The sequence below is a fragment of the Notolepis coatsorum genome (genome assembly GCF_963971535.1).
Source record: "Notolepis coatsorum genome assembly, chromosome: 1".
Taxonomy (NCBI): Eukaryota; Metazoa; Chordata; class Actinopteri; order Aulopiformes; family Paralepididae; genus Notolepis; species Notolepis coatsorum.
Genome location: NC_140165.1, coordinates 125,182,621 through 125,200,313, shown reverse-complemented (window position 1 = coordinate 125,200,313; position 17,693 = coordinate 125,182,621). Strand labels below are relative to the sequence as shown.

The window sequence follows — 17,693 nt, the reverse complement described above, 5'->3', positions numbered from 1 at the left end:
CCAGTCCGTGAGGATATGAAGTGTCCAGTACGTGTGGATATGAAGTGTCCAGTACGTGAGGATATGAAGTGTCCAGTACGTGAGGATATGAAGCGTCCAGTACGTGTGGATATGAAGCGTCCAGTACGTGAGGATATGAAGTGTCCTGGACGTGAGGATATGAAGTGTCCTGGACGTGAGGATATGAAGCGTCCAGTACGTGAGGATATGAAGTGTCCAGTACGTGAGGATATGAAGTGTCCAGTACGTGAGGATATGAAGTGTCCAGTACGTGAGGATATGAAGTGTCCAGTACGTGAGGATATGAAGTGTCCTGGACATGAGGATATGAAGTGTCCAGTACGTGAGGATATGAAGTGTCCAGTACGTGAGGATATGAAGTGTCCAGTACGTGTGGATATGAAGTGTCCAGTACGTGTGGATATGAAGTGTCCTGGACGTGAGGATATGAAGTGTCCTGGACGTGAGGATATGAAGTGTCCAGTACGTGAGGATATGAAGTGTCCAGTACGTGAGGATATGAAGTGTCCAGTACGTGTGGATATGAAGTGTCCTGGACGTGTGGATATGAAGTGTCCAGTACGTGAGGATATGAAGTGTCCAGTACGTGTGGATATGAAGTGTCCAGTACGTGTGGATATGAAGTGTCCAGTACGTGAGGATATGAAGTGTCCAGTACGTGAGGATATGAAGCGTCCAGTACGTGTGGATATGAAGCGTCCAGTACGTGTGGGGCGTGAGGATATTAAGTGTCCAGTACGTGAGGATATGAAGTGTCCAGTACGGCCGCAATATAGACATTAGAACTGAAACGCTGCAACCTCTTTTCTGACGACAAACGGGCTCTGCCTAATGGCATGGGTTCCTGTTAGGAAACGCTAGGAGTGACGAAGCGGTGTGCCTCGAACTCGGGACGACCCGGCCGCTCTCGGCGAGGCTCGTGAAACAACAATGAACGTGAAGCCTGAGCGAACGCAGGTGTCGTTGATCCGCCTTGACCACGGGACATCTGGTCAGTCACGTTGATCCGCCTCGCCACGGGACATCTGGTCAGTCGCGTTGATCCGCCTCGCCACGGGACATCTGGTCAGTCACTTTTATCACCAGTTTCATTGTCTCGTCTAAAGTAGTCACCTCTCCCCGCAGAGCGATCTCTCGATCCACCATATCCAGCCCTGGAAAGCGTCGATGAGAGCGCCGTCATTCCAGCCTGATTCGATCAGCAATCCCTGGAATTGGGAAATAAACTCTAGGATGGAGAGTCTATCCTGACGGAGATTTCGCAGACGGTGACCGGCTTGCTGGCCGCGCACTGGGTGATCTTGTTTGAGTTCGGTGGCAAACGCATCAGAAGATTGGGTGAGAGGTGATCCCTGCTCGAAGAGAGCATTAAAGAAGCCGAAAGGGGAACCCTCCAAAAGGTAAAGGAGGAGGATGTAGAGGAGGAGGAGGTAAAGAAGGAGGGGGGGGGTAGATGAGGAGAATGAGGTAAAGGAGGAGGATGTAGAGGAATAATGAGGTAGAGGAGGAGGAGGAGGGGGTAGAGGAAGAGGAGGTAGAGGTAAAGGAAGAGGGGGATGATGTAGAGAAAGAGGAGGAGGTAAAGGAAGATAAGGAGGAGGTAGAGGAAGAGGAGAGGGAGGTAGGAGGAGGTAGAAGAGGAGGTAGAGGAGGAGGAGGAACAATGGGACATACAGCTAACCTACCTCTCTTGTGGGTCTCCTCTTTGATCTGTTTGTGAGGAGAGGAGCACAAGTCCTCGTCTGATGGCCGGAACATCCTCTTTACTAACACACTCCTGCAGAGACACACACACACACACGCACGCACGCACGCACGCACGCACGCACACACACACACACACACACACACACACACACACACACACACACACACACACACACACACACACACACACACACACACACGCATACACACACACACACGAGGACATGAATATTTTCCTGAATGCACACAAACAAAGGTGATGAGTATGTGTGCGTGTGTGTGTGTGTGTGTGACATGTGTGTGTGTGGGTGTGACGTGTGTGTGTGGGTGTGACATGTGCATTGTCTCATCTGCTAGTGATGTCACTCACCCCTCCCGCTCAATCTCCTCTGTGTTGAAGGCAAACACCTGAAACAAAATAACAAACAACATATAAACACCATGAAAACAGAACAAACAATATAAACATCATGAAAACAGAACAAACAACATATAAACACCATGAAAACAGAACAAACAACATATGAACACCATGAAAACAGAACAAACAACATATAAACACCATGAAAACAGAACAAACAACATATAAACACCATGAAAACAGAACAAACAATATAAACATCATGAAAACAGAACAAACAACATATAAACACCATGAAAACAGAACAAACAACATATAAACACCATGAAAACAGAACAAACAACATATAAACACCATGAAAACAGAACAAACAACATATAAACACCATGAAAACAGAACAAAAAACAGAACAAATAACATATAAACATCATGAAAACAGAACAAACAATATAAACATCATGGAAACAGAACAAACAACATATAAACATCATGAAAATCATCTAGTATATTAGTATATTAGACTAGTTTCTTTAATAAATCATAAAATTACTAACTTAACGAACATGTTCCACAGACTCAAGAAAGTTGTTGATAACGCACAATTGGAGGGGGGCTCCCCACCCTCCAGAACATTTACAACAAGCGGTGCAGGGGCAAGGCTAAGAGAATCATTAAGGACTCCAGTCACCCGAACAACTGCCTCTTTGAACTGCTGCGGTCAGGCAAGCGATACCGGAGTCTCAAGGCGAGCACAGAAAGACTCAGAAGAAGCTTCTATCCCCAGGCCATCAGGCTGCTCAACGAACAATGAACACTACACAACAACAACCATCAAACGCACATAGCACACACATCCACACGCACACACTCACTTTAAACAAACACACTGTAGCACCCACTCCCCACACTTTATATTTATTGATAAAGGATTGCACTACAACTCGTACACCTTACTGTAAATTGTACCTAAATTGTACCTCATCCCATTTCTGCCTTGCACTATATAGTATTGTATATTAGTACACTGCATAGTATTGTATATTATATGGTAACTCAGTTACGTCTATTCTGCATCGAACATTGTACATATGTCTATACTGAACACTGTGACCTCATTTTTTACTTCTATTTTACATGCTATACTATTTTATTTGATACTTATCTTGTCTAACACAGTCTCTGGAGCGTAACAGTAAGAAGCATTTTGTATAAAAGTATTCTGTACTTCTGTATGACAACTATTAAAGAAACTTGAAACTTGAATATACACAGCAGGCTAGTGTTGAGTTCTGCAGGTTGAGTTCCCTCCTCTGTCCTGTCCTCTGCAGGTTGAGTTCCCTCACCTGTCCTGTCCTCTGCAGGTTGAGTTCCCTCCTCTGTCCTGTCCTCTGCAGGTTGAGTTCCCTCCCCTGTCCTGTTCTCTGCAGGTTGAGTTCCCTCCCCTGTCCTGTCCTCTGCAGGTTGAGTTCCCTCACCTGTCCTGTCCTCTGCAGGTTGAGTTCCCTGTCCTGTCCTCTGCAGGTTGAGTTCCCTCCCCTGTCCTGTCCTCTGCAGGTTGAGTTCCCTGTCCTGTCCTGTCCTCTGCAGGTTGAGTTCCCTGTCCTGTCCTCTGCAGGTTGAGTTCCCTCCTCTGTCCTGCCCTCTGCAGGTTGAGTTCCCTCCCCTGTCCTGCCCTCTGCAGGTTGAGTTCCCTCCTCTGTCCTGTCCTCTGCAGGTTGAGTTCCCTCCCCTGTCCTGTCCTCTGCAGGTTGAGTTCCCTCACCTGTCCTGTCCTCTGCAGGTTGAGTTCCCTCACCTGTCCTCTGCAGGTTGAGTTCCCTCCTCTGTCCTGTCATCTGCAGGTTGAGTTCCCTGTCCTGTCCTGCCCTCTGCAGGTTGAGTTCCCTCCCCTGTCCTGTCCTCTGCAGGTTGAGTTCCCTCCTCTGTCCTGCCCTCTGCAGGTTGAGTTCCCTCACCTGTCCTGTCCTCTGCAGGTTGAGTTCCCTCACCTGTCCTGCCCTCTGCAGGTTGAGTTCCCTCCTCTGTCCTGTCCTCTGCAGGTTGAGTTCCCTCCTCTGTCCTGCCCTCTGCAGGTTGAGTTCCCTCCTCTGTCCTGCCCTCTGCAGGTTGAGTTCCCTCCTCTGTCCTGTCCTCTGCAGGTTGAGTTCCCTCCCCTGTCCTGTCCTCTGCAGGTTGAGTTCCCTCACCTGTCCTGTCCTCTGCAGGTTGAGTTCCCTCACCTGTCCTGTCCTCTGCAGGTTGAGTTCCCTCCCCTCCCCTGTCCTCTGCAGGTTGAGTTCCCTCTCCTGTCCTCTGCAGGTTGAGTTCCCTCCTCTGTCCTGTCCTCTGCAGGTTGAGTTCCCTCCTCTGCCCTGCCCTCTGCAGGTTGAGTTCCCTGTCCTGTCCTCTGCAGGTTGAGTTCCCTGTCCTGTCCTCTGCAGGTTGAGTTCCCTCCCCTGTCCTGTCCTCTGCAGGTTGAGTTCCCTCCTCTGTCCTGTCCTCTGCAGGTTGAGTTCCCTGTCCTGTCCTCTGCAGGTTGAGTTCCCTCCCCTGTCCTGTCCTCTGCAGGTTGAGTTCCCTCTCCTGTCCTGTCCTCTGCAGGTTGAGTTCCCTCCTCTGTCCTGTCCTCTGCAGGTTGAGTTCCCTCCTCTGCCCTGTCCTCTGCAGGTTGAGTTCCCTCCTCTGTCCTGTCCTCTGCAGGTTGAGTTCCCTCTTCTGTCCTGCCCTCTGCAGGTTGAGTTCCCTCCTCTGTCCTGTCCTCTGCAGGTTGAGTTCCCTCCTCTGTCCTGTCCTCTGCAGGTTGAGTTCCCTGTCCTGTCCTCTGCAGGTTGAGTTCCCTCACCTGTCCTGCCCTCTGCAGGTTGAGTTCCCTCCTCTGTCCTGTCCTCTGCAGGTCGAGTTCCCTCACCTGTCCTGTCCTCTGCAGGTTGAGTTCCCTCCTCTGCCCTGTCCTCTGCAGGTTGAGTTCCCTCACCTGTCCTGCCCTCTGCAGGTTGAGTTCCCTCCTCTGTCCTGTCCTCTGCAGGTTGAGTTCCCTCCTCTGTCCTGTCCTCTGCAGGTTGAGTTCCCTCACCTGTCCTGTCCTCTGCAGGTTGAGTTCCCTCCTCTGTCCTGTCCTCTGCAGGTTGAGTTCCCTCACCTGTCCTGTCCTCTGCAGGTTGAGTTCCCTCCCCTCCCCTGTCCTCTGCAGGTTGAGTTCCCTCTCCTGTCCTGTCCTCTGCAGGTTGAGTTCCCTCCTCTGTCCTGTCCTCTGCAGGTTGAGTTCCCTCACCTGCCCTCTGCAGGTTGAGTTCCCTCACCTGTCCTGCCCTCTGCAGGTTGAGTTCCCTCCTCTGCCCTGTCCTCTGCAGGTTGAGTTCCCTCACCTGTCCTGTCCTCTACAGGTTGAGTTCCCTCCTCTGTCCTGTCCTCTGCAGGTTGAGTTCCCTCCCCTGTCCTGCCCTCTGCAGGTTGAGTTCCCTCTGTCCTGCCCTCTGCAGGTTGAGTTCCCTCCCCTGTCCTGCCCTCTGCAGGTTGAGTTCCCTCTGTCCTGCCCTCTGCAGGTTGAGTTCCCTCCTCTGTCCTGTCCTCTGCAGGTTGAGTTCCCTCACCTGCCCTGACCTCTGCAGGTTGAGTTCCCTCCTCTGCCCTGTCCTCTGCAGGTTGAGTTCCCTCACCTGTCCTGTCCTCTGCAGGTTGAGTTCCCTCCTCTGTCCTGTCCTCTGCAGGTTGAGTTCCCTCCCCTGTCCTGTCCTCTGCAGGTTGAGTTCCCTCCCCTGTCCTGTCCTCTGCAGGTTGAGTTCCCTCCCCTGTCCTGTCCTCTGCAGGTTGAGTTCCCTCCTCTGTCCTGTCCTCTGCAGGTTGAGTTCCCTCCTCTGTCCTGTCCTCTGCAGGTTGAGTTCCCTCCCCTGTCCTCTGCAGGTTGAGTTCCCTCCTCTGTCCTGCCCTCTGCAGGTTGAGTTCCCTCACCTGTCCTGCCCTCTGCAGGTTGAGTTCCCTCCTCTGTCCTGTTCTCTGCAGGTTGAGTTCCCTCCTCTGTCCTGTCCTCTGCAGGTTGAGTTCCCTCACCTGTCCTGCCCTCTGCAGGTTGAGTTCCCTCCTCTGTCCTGTTCTCTGCAGGTTGAGTTCCCTCCTCTGCCCTGCCCTCTGCAGGTTGAGTTCCCTCACCTGTCCTGTCCTCTGCAGGTTGAGTTCCCTCACCTGTCCTGTCCTCTGCAGGTTGAGTTCCCTCCTCTGTCCTGTCCTCTGCAGGTTGAGTTCCCTCACCTGTCCTGTCCTCTGCAGGTTGAGTTCCCTCCCCTGTCCTCTGCAGGTTGAGTTCCCTCCCCTGTCCTGCCCTCTGCAGGTTGAGTTCCCTCACCTGTCCTCTGCAGGTTGAGTTCCCTCCCCTGTCCTGTCCTCTGCAGGTTGAGTTCCCTCACCTGTCCTGTCCTCTGCAGGTTGAGTTCCCTCCCCTGTCCTGCCCTCTGCAGGTTGAGTTCCCTCCCCTGTCCTCTGCAGGTTGAGTTCCCTCCCCTGTCCTGCCCTCTGCAGGTTGAGTTCCCTCCCCTGTCCTGCCCTCTGCAGGTTGAGTTCCCTCCCCTGTCCTCTGCAGGTTGAGTTCCCTCACCTGTCCTCTGCAGGTTGAGTTCCCTCACCTGTCCTGTCCTCTGCAGGTTGAGTTCCCTCACCTGTCCTGCCCTCTGCAGGTTGAGTTCCCTCCCCTGTCCTGCCCTCTGCAGGTTGAGTTCCCTCACCTGTCCTCTGCAGGTTGAGTTCCCTCACCTGTCCTGTCCTCTGCAGGTTGAGTTCCCTCACCTGTCCTGCCCTCTGCAGGTTGAGTTCCCTCCTCTGTCCTGTCCTCTGCAGGTTGAGTTCCCTCACCTGTCCTGCCCTCTGCAGGTTGAGTTCCCTCCTCTGTCCTGTCCTCTGGAGGTTGAGTTCCCTCACCTGTCCTGTCCTCTGCAGGTTGAGTTCCCTCACCTGTCCTGCCCTCTGCAGGTTGAGTTCCCTCCTCTGTCCTGTCCTCTGCAGGTTGAGTTCCCTCACCTGTCCTGTCCTCTGCAGGTTGAGTTCCCTCCTCTGTCCTGTCCTCTGCAGGTTGAGTTCCCTCCCCTGTCCTGCCCTCTGCAGGTTGAGTTCCCTGTCCTGCCCTCTGCAGGTTGAGTTCCCTCCTCTGTCCTGTCCTCTGCAGGTTGAGTTCCCTCACCTGTCCTGTCCTCTGCAGGTTGAGTTCCCTCCTCTGTCCTGTCCTCTGCAGGTTGAGTTCCCTCCCCTGTCCTGTCCTCTGCAGGTTGAGTTCCCTCACCTGTCCTGTCCTCTGCAGGTTGAGTTCCCTCCCCTGTCCTGTCCTCTGCAGGTTGAGTTCCCTCACCTGTCCTGTCTTCTGCAGGTTGAGTTCCCTCACCTGTCCTGTCCTCTGCAGGTTGAGTTCCCTGTCCTGTCCTGCCCTCTGCAGGTTGAGTTCCCTCACCTGTCCTGTCCTCTGCAGGTTGAGTTCCCTCCCCTGTCCTGTCCTCTGCAGGTTGAGTTCCCTCCTCTGTCCTGTCCTCTGCAGGTTGAGTTCCCTCCCCTCCCCTGTCCTCTGCAGGTTGAGTTCCCTCCTCTGTCCTGCCCTCTGCAGGTTGAGTTCCCTCCCCTGTCCTGCCCTCTGCAGGTTGAGTTCCCTCACCTGTCCTGCCCTCTGCAGGTTGAGTTCCCTCACCTGCCCTGTCCTCTGCAGGTTGAGTTCCCTCCCCTGTCCTGCCCTCTGCAGGTTGAGTTCCCTGTCCTGTCCTCTGCAGGTTGAGTTCCCTCCCCTGTCCTGCCCTCTGCAGGTTGAGTTTCCTCTGTCCTGTCCTCTGCAGGTTGAGTTCCCTCCCCTGTCCTGCCCTCTGCAGGTTGAGTTCCCTGTCCTGTCCTGTCCTCTGCAGGTTGAGTTCCCTCACCTGTCCTGCCCTCTGCAGGTTGAGTTCCCTCCCCTGTCCTGTCCTCTGCAGGTTGAGTTCCCTCACCTGCCCTCTGCAGGTTGAGTTCCCTCCCCTGTCCTGCCCTCTGCAGGTTGAGTTCCCTCACCTGTCCTGCCCTCTGCAGGTTGAGTTCCCTCACCTGTCCTGCCCTCTGCAGGTTGAGTTCCCTCCCCTGTCCTGTCCTCTGCAGGTTGAGTTCCCTCACCTGCCCTCTGCAGGTTGAGTTCCCTCCCCTGTCCTGTCCTCTGCAGGTTGAGTTCCCTCCCCTGTCCTGCCCTCTGCAGGTTGAGTTCCCTCACCTGTCCTGTCCTCTGCAGGTTGAGTTCCCTCCCCTGTCCTGTCCTCTGCAGGTTGAGTTCCCTCACCTGTCCTCTGCAGGTTGAGTTCCCTCCTCTGTCCTGTCCTCTGCAGGTTGAGTTCCCTCCTCTGTCCTGCCCTCTGCAGGTTGAGTTCCCTCCTCTGCCCTGTCCTCTGCAGGTTGAGTTCCCTCCTCTGCCCTGTCCTCTGCAGGTTGAGTTCCCTCCTCTGCCCTGTCCTCTGCGGGGTGAGTTCCCTCCCCTGTCCTGTCCTCTGCAGGTTGAGTTCCCTCCCCTCCCCTGTCCTCTGCAGGTTGAGTTCCCTCCCCTGTCCTGTCCTCTGCAGGTTGAGTTCCCTCCTCTGTCCTGCCCTCTGCAGGTTGAGTTCCCTCCTCTGTCCTGTCCTCTGCAAGTTGAGTTCCCTGCCCTGTCCTCTGCAGGTTGAGTTCCCTCCTCTGTCCTGTCCTCTGCAGGTTGAGTTCCCTCCTCTGTCCTGTCCTCTGCAGGTTGAGTTCCCTGTCCTGTCCTGTCCTCTGCAGGTTGAGTTCCCTGTCCTGTCCTCTGCAGGTTGAGTTCCCTCCCCTATCCTGCCCTCTGCAGGTTGAGTTCCCTCCTCTGTCCTGCCCTCTGCAGGTTGAGTTCCCTCCCCTATCCTGCCCTCTGCAGGTTGAGTTCCCTCCCCTCCCCTGTTCTCTGCAGGTTGAGTTCCCTCCCCTGTCCTGTTCTCTGCAGGTTGAGTTCCCTCCCCTGTCCTGTCCTCTGCAGGTTGAGTTCCCTCACCTGTCCTGCCCTCTGCAGGTTGAGTTCCCTCACCTGTCCTCTGCAGGTTGAGTTCCCTCCTCTGTCCTGTCCTCTGCAAGTTGAGTTCCCTGTCCTGTCCTCTTCAGGTTGAGTTCCCCCACCTGTCCTGTCCTCTGCAGGTTGAGTTCCCTCACCTGTCCTCTGCAGGTTGAGTTCCCTGTCCTGTCCTGTCCTCTGCAGGTTGAGTTCCCTCCTCTGTCCTGTTCTCTGCAGGTTGAGTTCCCTCCTCTGTCCTGTTCTCTGCAGGTTGAGTTCCCTCCTCTGTCCTGTCCTCTGCAGGTTGAGTTCCCTCCCCTGTCCTGTCCTCTGCAGGTTGAGTTCCCTCACCTGTCCTCTGCAGGTTGAGTTCCCTCACCTGTCCTGTCCTCTGCAGGTTGAGTTCCCTCCTCTGTCCTGTCCTCTGCAGGTTGAGTTCCCTCCCCTGTCCTGTCCTCTGCAGGTTGAGTTCCCTCACCTGTCCTGCCCTCTGCAGGTTGAGTTCCCTCACCTGCCCTGTCCTCTGCAGGTTGAGTTCCCTCCTCTGTCCTGTCCTCTGCAGGTTGAGTTCCCTCCTCTGTCCTGTTCTCTGCAGGTTGAGTTCCCTCCTCTGTCCTGTCCTCTGCAGGTTGAGTTCCCTCCTCTGCCCTGCCCTCTGCAGGTTGAGTTCCCTCCTCTGTCCTGTCCTCTGCAGGTTGAGTTCCCTCACCTGTCCTGTCCTCTGCAGGTTGAGTTCCCTCACCTGTCCTGCCCTCTGCAGGTTGAGTTCCCTGTCCTCCCCTGTCCTCTGCAGGTTGAGTTCCCTCCTCTGTCCTGTCCTCTGCAGGTTGAGTTCCCTCACCTGTCCTGCCCTCTGCAGGTTGAGTTCCCTCACCTATCCTGTCCTCTGCAGGTTGAGTTCCCTCCCCTGTCCTGTCCTCTGCAGGTTGCGTTCCCTGTCCTCCCCTGTCCTCTGCAGGTTGAGTTCCCTCCTCTGTCCTGTCCTCTGCAGGTTGAGTTCCCTCACCTGTCCTGCCCTCTGCAGGTTGAGTTCCCTCACCTGTCCTGTCCTCTGCAGGTTGAGTTCCCTCCCCTGTCCTGCCCTCTGCAGGTTGAGTTCCCTCCTCTGTCCTCTGCAGGTTGAGTTCCCTCACCTGTCCTCTGCAGGTTGAGTTCCCTCCCCTGTCCTGTCCTCTGCAGGTTGAGTTCCCTCCTCTGCCCTGCCTCGTGCAGGTTGAGTTCCCTCACCTGTCCTGTCCTCTGCAGGTTGAGTTCCCTCCCCTGTCCTGCCCTCTGCAGGTTGAGTTCCCTCCCCTGTCCTCTGCAGGTTGAGTTCCCTCACCTGTCCTCTGCAGGTTGAGTTCCCTCCCCTGTCCTGTCCTCTGCAGGTTGAGTTCCCTCACCTGTCCTGTCCTCTGCAGGTTGAGTTCCCTCACCTGTCCTGTCCTCTGCAGGTTGAGTTCCCTCACCTGTCCTGCCCTCTGCAGGTTGAGTTCCCTCCTCTGTCCTGTCCTCTGCAGGTTGAGTTCCCTCCTCTGTCCTGTCCTCTGCAGGTTGAGTTCCCTCCTCTGTCCTGTCCTCTGCAGGTTGAGTTCCCTCACCTGTCCTGTCCTCTGCAGGTTGAGTTCCCTCCCCTGTCCTGCCCTCTGCAGGTTGAGTTCCCTCACCTGTCCTGTCCTCTGCAGGTTGAGTTCCATCCCCTGTCCTGTCCTCTGCAGGTTGAGTTCCCTCACCTGTCCTGTCCTCTGCAGGTTGAGTTCCCTCACCTGTCCTGTCCTCTGCAGGTTGAGTTCCCTCCCCTGTCCTGTCCTCTGCAGGTTGAGTTCCCTCCTCTGTCCTGTCCTCTGCAGGTTGAGTTCCCTCCTCTGTCCTGTCCTCTGCAGGTTGAGTTCCCTCCCCTGCCCTCTGCAGGTTGAGTTCCCTCCCCTGCCCTGTCCTCTGCAGGTTGAGTTCCCTCCCCTGCCCTCTGCAGGTTGAGTTCCCTCCTCTGTCCTCTGCAGGTTGAGTTCCCTCCTCTGTCCTGCCCTCTGCAGGTTGAGTTCCCTCCTCTGTCCCGCCCTCTGCAGGTTGAGTTCCCTCCCCTGTCCTGCTCTCTGCAGGTTGAGTTCCCTCCCCTGTCCTGCCCTCTGCAGGTTGAGTTCCCTCCCCTGCCCTCTGCAGGTTGAGTTCCCTCACCTGTCCTGTCCTCTGCAGGTTGAGTTCCCTCCTCTGTCCTGTCCTCTGCAGGTTGAGTTCCCTCCCCTGTCCTGCCCTCTGCAGGTTGAGTTCCCTCACCTGTCCTGCCCTCTGCAGGTTGAGTTCCCTCCCCTGTCCTCTGCAGGTTGAGTTCCCTCCTCTGTCCTGTCCTCTGCAGGTTGAGTTCCCTCACCTGTCCTGTCCTCTGCAGGTTGAGTTCCCTCCTCTGTCCTGTCCTCTGCAGGTTGAGTTCCCTCCCCTGTCCTGTCCTCTGCAGGTTGAGTTCCCTCCTCTGTCCTGTCCTCTGCAGGTTGAGTTCCCTCCTCTGTCCCGCCCTCTGCAGGTTGAGTTCCCTCACCTGTCCTGTCCTCTGCAGGTTGAGTTCCCTCCTCTGTCCTGTCCTCTGCAGGTTGAGTTCCCTCACCTGTCCTGTCCTCTGCAGGTTGAGTTCCCTCACCTGTCCTGCCCTCTGCAGGTTGAGTTCCCTCACCTGTCCTGTCCTCTGCAGGTTGAGTTCCCTCCTCTGTCCTGCCCTCTGCAGGTTGAGTTCCCTCCCCTGTCCTGTCCTCTGCAGGTTGAGTTCCCTCACCTGTCCTGCCCTCTGCAGGTTGAGTTCCCTCCTCTGTCCTGTCCTCTGCAGGTTGAGTTCCCTCCCCTGTCCTGCCCTCTGCAGGTTGAGTTCCCTCCCCTGTCCTGTCCTCTGCAGGTTGAGTTCCCTCCTCTGTCCTGTCCTCTGCAGGTTGAGTTCCCTCACCTGTCCTGCCCTCTGCAGGTTGAGTTCCCTCCCCTGTCCTATGCAGGTTGAGTTCCCTGTCCTGTCTGTTGAGATATATGTTCTCATATGTTGAAAATGGGATCATATGTTATGGTTGTTATGTTTTGTAGCGAGTAGCCTAGACGTTCATATGCATGTGTTGTATTGGAAATGTGGTGCAACTCTATTCTAAGTCTTGTGTTTTGTTCTTGTACTTGCAGTACGTAAAGACATGACGGTATGACGCAGTGGCGGGAAGCCGAGCACGTATACCTAGCTGTCAGCTGTCATCAGTCAGCGGTCAGTGCGCACAGGGGTGAAAGGGGTGTGTCACAGCTGGGAGTGTTTGTGGTGTTTGTAATGGAGGAGAAGTTTGGTTCACTTATTGTAAATAAACTATTCACATAAAAGAAACAAAACGGATCAGGCGTTCTTTGTGTGGATAAATACATATGATAAGATATGAGTCATGATGACAAAGAAACAGAACCCTCTACATTGAACATAGAGAGCGAAGGAACACGGAACTCTACACTGCCCTCTGCAGGTTGAGTTCCCTCCCCTGCCCTGCCCTCTGCAGGTTGAGTTCCCTCCCCTGCCCTGCCCTCTGCAGGTTGAGTTCCCTCCTCTGTCCTGTTCTCTGCAGGTTGAGTTCCCTCACCTGCCCTGCCCTCTGCAGGTTGAGTTCCCTCACCTGCCCTGCCCTCTGCAGGTTCCCAAAGTGGACGTCAGGGATGAAGAGCACAGGCTGGGCCTCCAGGTCCATCAGGGTCTTGAAGTAAGTGGTGTCTGCCTTCTTAGGAGCCGTGATCACAGCCTGGCCTCCATCCTTCCCTGGGACCCCAAGAGAAATCACATTAGGAGCCGTGATCACAGCCTGGCCTCCATCCTTCCCTGGGACCCCAAGAGAAATCACATTAGGAGCACTGATCACAGCCTGGCCTCCATCCTTCCCTGGGACCCCAAGAGAAATCACATTAGGAGCCGTGATCACAGCCTGGCCTCCATCCTTCCCTGGGACCCCAAGAGAAATCACATTAGGAGCACTGATCACAGCCTGGCCTCCATCCTTCCCTGGGACCCCAAGAGAAATCACATTAGGAGCACTGATCACAGCCTGGCCTCCATCCTTCCCTGGGACCCCAAGAGAAATCACATTAGGAGCACTGATCACAGCCTGGCCTTCCCTGGGACCCCAAGAGAAATCACATTAGGAGCACTGATCACAGCCTGGCCTTCCCTGGGACCCCAAGAGAAATCACATTAGGAGCACTGATCACAGCCTGGCCTCCAACCTTCCCTGGGACCCCAAGATAAATCACATTAGGAGCACTGATCACAGCCTGGCCTCCAACCTTCCCTGGGACCCCAAGATAAATCACATCAGGGAGTAGTGTATTTTTTGCATGAAGCAAGTCTGCAAAACATAAACAAGTGAATTAAATTGTAGTGCAAACCTTTCGTCTTCTTGCGATACTGTTTTCTCTCCTCATCCCTGATCTTCCTCTCTGCTCCCTGATATGACAGAAGAGAAGGAGAAAAAGAGAACAAGAGAAAGAGAACAAGAGAGAACAAGAGAGAAAGAAAACAAGACAACAAGACAGAGGGAACTCATCAGTCAAGTGTGGTTGACTAATAGTCATAGCATTTTGTCCACTAATGGATTAGTTGATTTAATTAGTCAGGCAGGACCTGTGCTTATGTCGCGTTCACGTTACGTGGGAAGAAGCGGAAGAACCAGAGGACATCTCGTTGCTACAACTAGGAAGCCTCACCTTGTAGTGGTCTCACCTTGAGGTCTAGGTAGTGGTCTCACCTTGAGGTCTAGGTAGTGGTCTCACCTTGAGGTCTAGGTAGTGGTCTCACCTTGAGGTCTAGGTAGTGGTCTCACCTTGAGGTCTAGGTAGTGGTCTCACCTTGAGGTCTAGGTAGTGGTCTCACCTTGAGGTCTAGTTAGTGGTCTCACCTTGAGGTCTAGGTAGTGGTCTCACCTTGAGGTCTAGGTAGTGGTCTCACCTTGAGGTCTAGGTAGTGGTCTCACCTTGAGGTCTAGGTAGTGGTCTCACCTTGAGGTCTAGGTAGTGGTCTCACCTTGAGGTCTAGTTAGTGGTCTCACCTTGAGGTCTAGGTAGTGGTCTCACCTTGAGGTCTAGGTAGTGGTCTCACCTTGAGGTCTAGGTAGTGGTCTCACCTTGAGGTCTAGGTAGTGGTCTCACCTTGAGGTCTAGTTAGTGGTCTCACCTTGAGGTCTAGGTAGTGGTCTCACCTTGAGGTCTAGGTAGTGGTCTCACCTTGAGGTCTAGGTAGTGGTCTCACCTTGAGGTCTAGGTAGTGGTCTCACCTTGAGGTCTAGGTAGTGGTCTCACCTTGAGGTCTAGGTAGTGGTCTCACCTTGAGGTCTAGGTAGTGGTCTCACCTTGAGGTCTAGGTAGTGGTCTCACCTTGAGGTCTAGGTAGTGGTCTCACCTTGAGGTCTAGGTAGTGGTCTCACCTTGAGGTCTAGGTAGTGGTCTCACCTTGAGGTCTAGTTAGTGGTCTCACCTTGAGGTCTAGTTAGTGGTCTCACCTTGAGGTCTAGTTAGTGGTCTCACCTTGATGTCCAGGTAGTGGTCTCACCTTGAGGTCTAGTTAGTGGTCTCACCTTGAGGTCTAGGTAGTGGTCTCACCTTGAGGTCTAGTTAGTGGTCTCACCTTGAGGTCTAGTTAGTGGTCTCACCTTGAGGTCTAGGTAGTGGTCTCACCTGAAGAGGTCTAGTTAGTGGTCTCACCTTGAGGTCTAGGTAGTGGTCTCACCTTGAGGTCTAGGTAGTGGTCTCACCTTGAGGTCTAGGTAGTGGTCTCACCTTGATGTCTAGGTAGTGGTCTCACCTGAAGAGGTCTAGGTAGTGGTCTCACCTTGAGGTCTAGGTAGTGGTCTCACCTTGAGGTCCAGGTAGTGGTCTCACCTTGAGGTCTAGTTAGTGGTCTCACCTTGAGGTCTAGTTAGTGGTCTCACCTGAAGAGGTCTAGGTAGTGGTCTCACCTTGAGGTCTAGGTAGTGGCCTCACCTTGAGGTCTAGGTAGTGGTCTCACCTTGAGGTCTAGGTAGTGGTCTCACCTTGAGGTCTAGGTAGTGGTCTCACCTTGAGGTCTAGGTAGTGGTCTCACCTTGAGGTCTAGGTAGTGGTCTCACCTTGATGTCTAGGTAGTGGTCTCACCTTGAGGTCTAGTTAGTGGTCTCACCTTGAGGTCTAGGTAGTGGTCTCACCTTGAGGTCTAGGTAGTGGTCTCACCTTGAGGTCTAGTTAGTGGTCTCACCTTGAGGTCTAGGTAGTGGTCTCACCTTGAGGTCTAGTTAGTGGTCTCACCTTGAGGTCTAGGTAGTGGTCTCACCTTGAGGTCTAGGTAGTGGTCTCACCTTGAGGTCTAGTTAGTGGTCTCACCTTGAGGTCTAGGTAGTGGTCTCACCTTGAGGTCTAGGTAGTGGTCTCACCTTGAGGTCTAGTTAGTGGTCTCACCTTGAGGTCTAGGTAGTGGTCTCACCTTGAGGTCCAGGTAGTGGTCTCACCTTGAGGTCTAGGTAGTGGCCTCACCTTGTCGCAGAACACCTTGATCTGAGAGTAGGCCCTGTGGAGCGGCTGGTTGCTCCGGTTGTTGTAGCTGTAGGTGTCGATCTGGATCATCAGCGGGAGACCCTTCACGCCCTTCTGAGAGGAGAAGTCCGTGCTCAGACAGTTGACTGTGATGAAGATCTGAAACACGCCCAGGGATAAGGAGGGTTAGGGTCTCCTGCGAGGGTTAGGGTCTCCTGACTGCAAGGACTATTCTTAACCGTCATGCTGCTTAACACTTTGCCCAACCCGAGTTTTCTCTGGTTTACCCCCCCCCCGTTGAAGGCCCATCACGAGAATATTATTTTTTTCTCGTTATTTTTTTTTATTAGCGATCTGAATTCATATTTCATCAACCGAGTCTACCGTTGGAAATTCAGCCAGGTAAATGCTATCGAGCTAGCAGGTAAATGCTATCGAGCTAGCAGGTAAATGCTATAGAGCTAGCAGGTAGATGCTATAGAGCTAGCAGGTAGATGCTATAGAGCTAGCAGGTAAATGCTATCAAGCTAGCAGGTAGATGCTATAGAGCTAGCAGGTAGATGCTATAGAGCTAGCAGGTAGATGCTATAGAGATAGCAGGTAGATGCTATAGAGCTAGCAGGTAAATGCTATCGAACTAGCAGGTAAATGCTATAGAGCTAGCAGGTAAATGCTATAGAGCTAGCAGGTAAATGCTATCGAGCTAGCAGGTAAATGCTATAGAGCTAGCAGGTAAATGCTATAGAGCTAGCAGGTAAATGCTATCGAGCTAGCAGGTAAATGCTATAGAGCTAGCAGGTAAATGCTATAGAGCTAGCAGGTAAATGCTATCGAGCTAGCAGGTAGATGCTATAGAGCTAGCAGGTAGATGCTATAGAGCTAGCAGGTAGATGCTATAGAGCTAGCAGGTAGATGCTATAGAGCTAACAGGTAAATGCTATAGAGCTAGCAGGTAGATGCTATAGAGCTAGCAGGTAGATGCTATAGAGCTAGCAGGTAGATGCTATAGAGATAGCAGGTAAATGCTATAGAGCTAGCAGGTAAATGCTATAGAGCTAGCAGGTAAATGCTATAGAGGTAGCAGGTAGATGCTATAGAGCTAGCAGGTAAATGCTATAGAGGTAGCAGGTAGATGCTATAGAGCTAGCAGGTAAATGCTATCGAGCTAGCAGGAAAATGTTATAGAGCTAGCAGGTAAATGCTATAGAGGTAGCAGGTAGATGCTATAGAGCTAGCAGGTAAATGCTATCGAGCTAGCAGGTAAATGTTATAGAGCTAGCAGGTAAATGCTATAGAGCTAGCAGGTAAATGCTATAGAGCTAGCAGGTAGATGCTATAGAGCAGGAGGTAAATCCCACAATATAATAACGAGTTTTAAACTCCTGAAGATTCTATACCTTAAAACATGATATCTCAAGTTACATGGTGATCACAATATCTGCTAAAATAATCATAATATTACATTAGGTCCATATATGGTTCAGACCCTATAACGTTAGGCATTAGTCGTTAGCGTTTGGGTCCATATAGGGTTCGAAGAGACTGCTTGGCCAACCTGGAGTATATACAGTATCCATCAAGTGTCGTCCATTCATTCACATCAAGTCAACACTGGGGCAGCGCTTTCAGAGCTTCACGATGAGGTAAACAAACTCCAGACAGGGCGAATCTTTTTTTTTATCCACTTTGTCTCCTTATTTTTCTATTTTTCTCCCAATTTCGCCTCGCCAATCCTCCCTTCAATTCTCCCCTCCCCTGTCTCGAACGTTGCTAGACTATGCCTCCCACTGGTCGGCTGAAGTGTGGACCAAGCCTTGCATCACGTGTCCCCTCCGGTACACGAGGAGGCAGCCTGTTGCATCTTTTCACCTGCACAGCGCGAGGAGTAACGCGTGGGAGGCTCACGCTGCCCCCGTTACTTCCTGATTCTGCTGTACAGGCGCACAAACCGACCTGTAGGAGTCGCTGTGCACAACGTCCAATCCCCACCCACCAGCTTTCCCACCCCTAACACTGCCAATTGTGTTAGTATGAACGACCAGCCAAGCTGGTAGCAACGCCGAGAGCTGGGCTCGAACCCAGCATCTCCTGCGTTAGTGGCGAGCGCCTTGCCCACTGCGCCACTTAGCCGCACCAACAGGGCGAATCTTAAAAAGGTTTTACCAA

General features: G+C 53.2%; 1 protein-coding gene across 3 annotated transcripts in view; it reads right to left on the bottom strand.

Moving 5' to 3' along the window:
- The window catches only part of grhl2b (grainyhead-like transcription factor 2b), a 96,434-nt gene that overhangs the window by 13,963 nt on the left and 64,778 nt on the right, over window positions 1-17,693 (bottom strand). For 2 of the 3 annotated variants that reach the window (XM_084313319.1, XM_084313320.1), the window contains exons 9-13: window positions 15,528-15,686; window positions 13,413-13,470; window positions 12,617-12,789; window positions 2,099-2,136; window positions 1,707-1,798 (exon numbers count right to left, since the gene is read on the bottom strand). In XM_084313319.1, the coding sequence (XP_084169445.1) occupies window positions 1,707-1,798; window positions 2,099-2,136; window positions 12,617-12,789; window positions 13,413-13,470; window positions 15,528-15,686 (520 nt within the window). The remainder of the gene's footprint in view (window positions 1-1,706; window positions 1,799-2,098; window positions 2,137-12,616; window positions 12,790-13,412; window positions 13,471-15,527; window positions 15,687-17,693) is intronic. The other variant, XM_084313321.1, reaches the window with a different exon arrangement.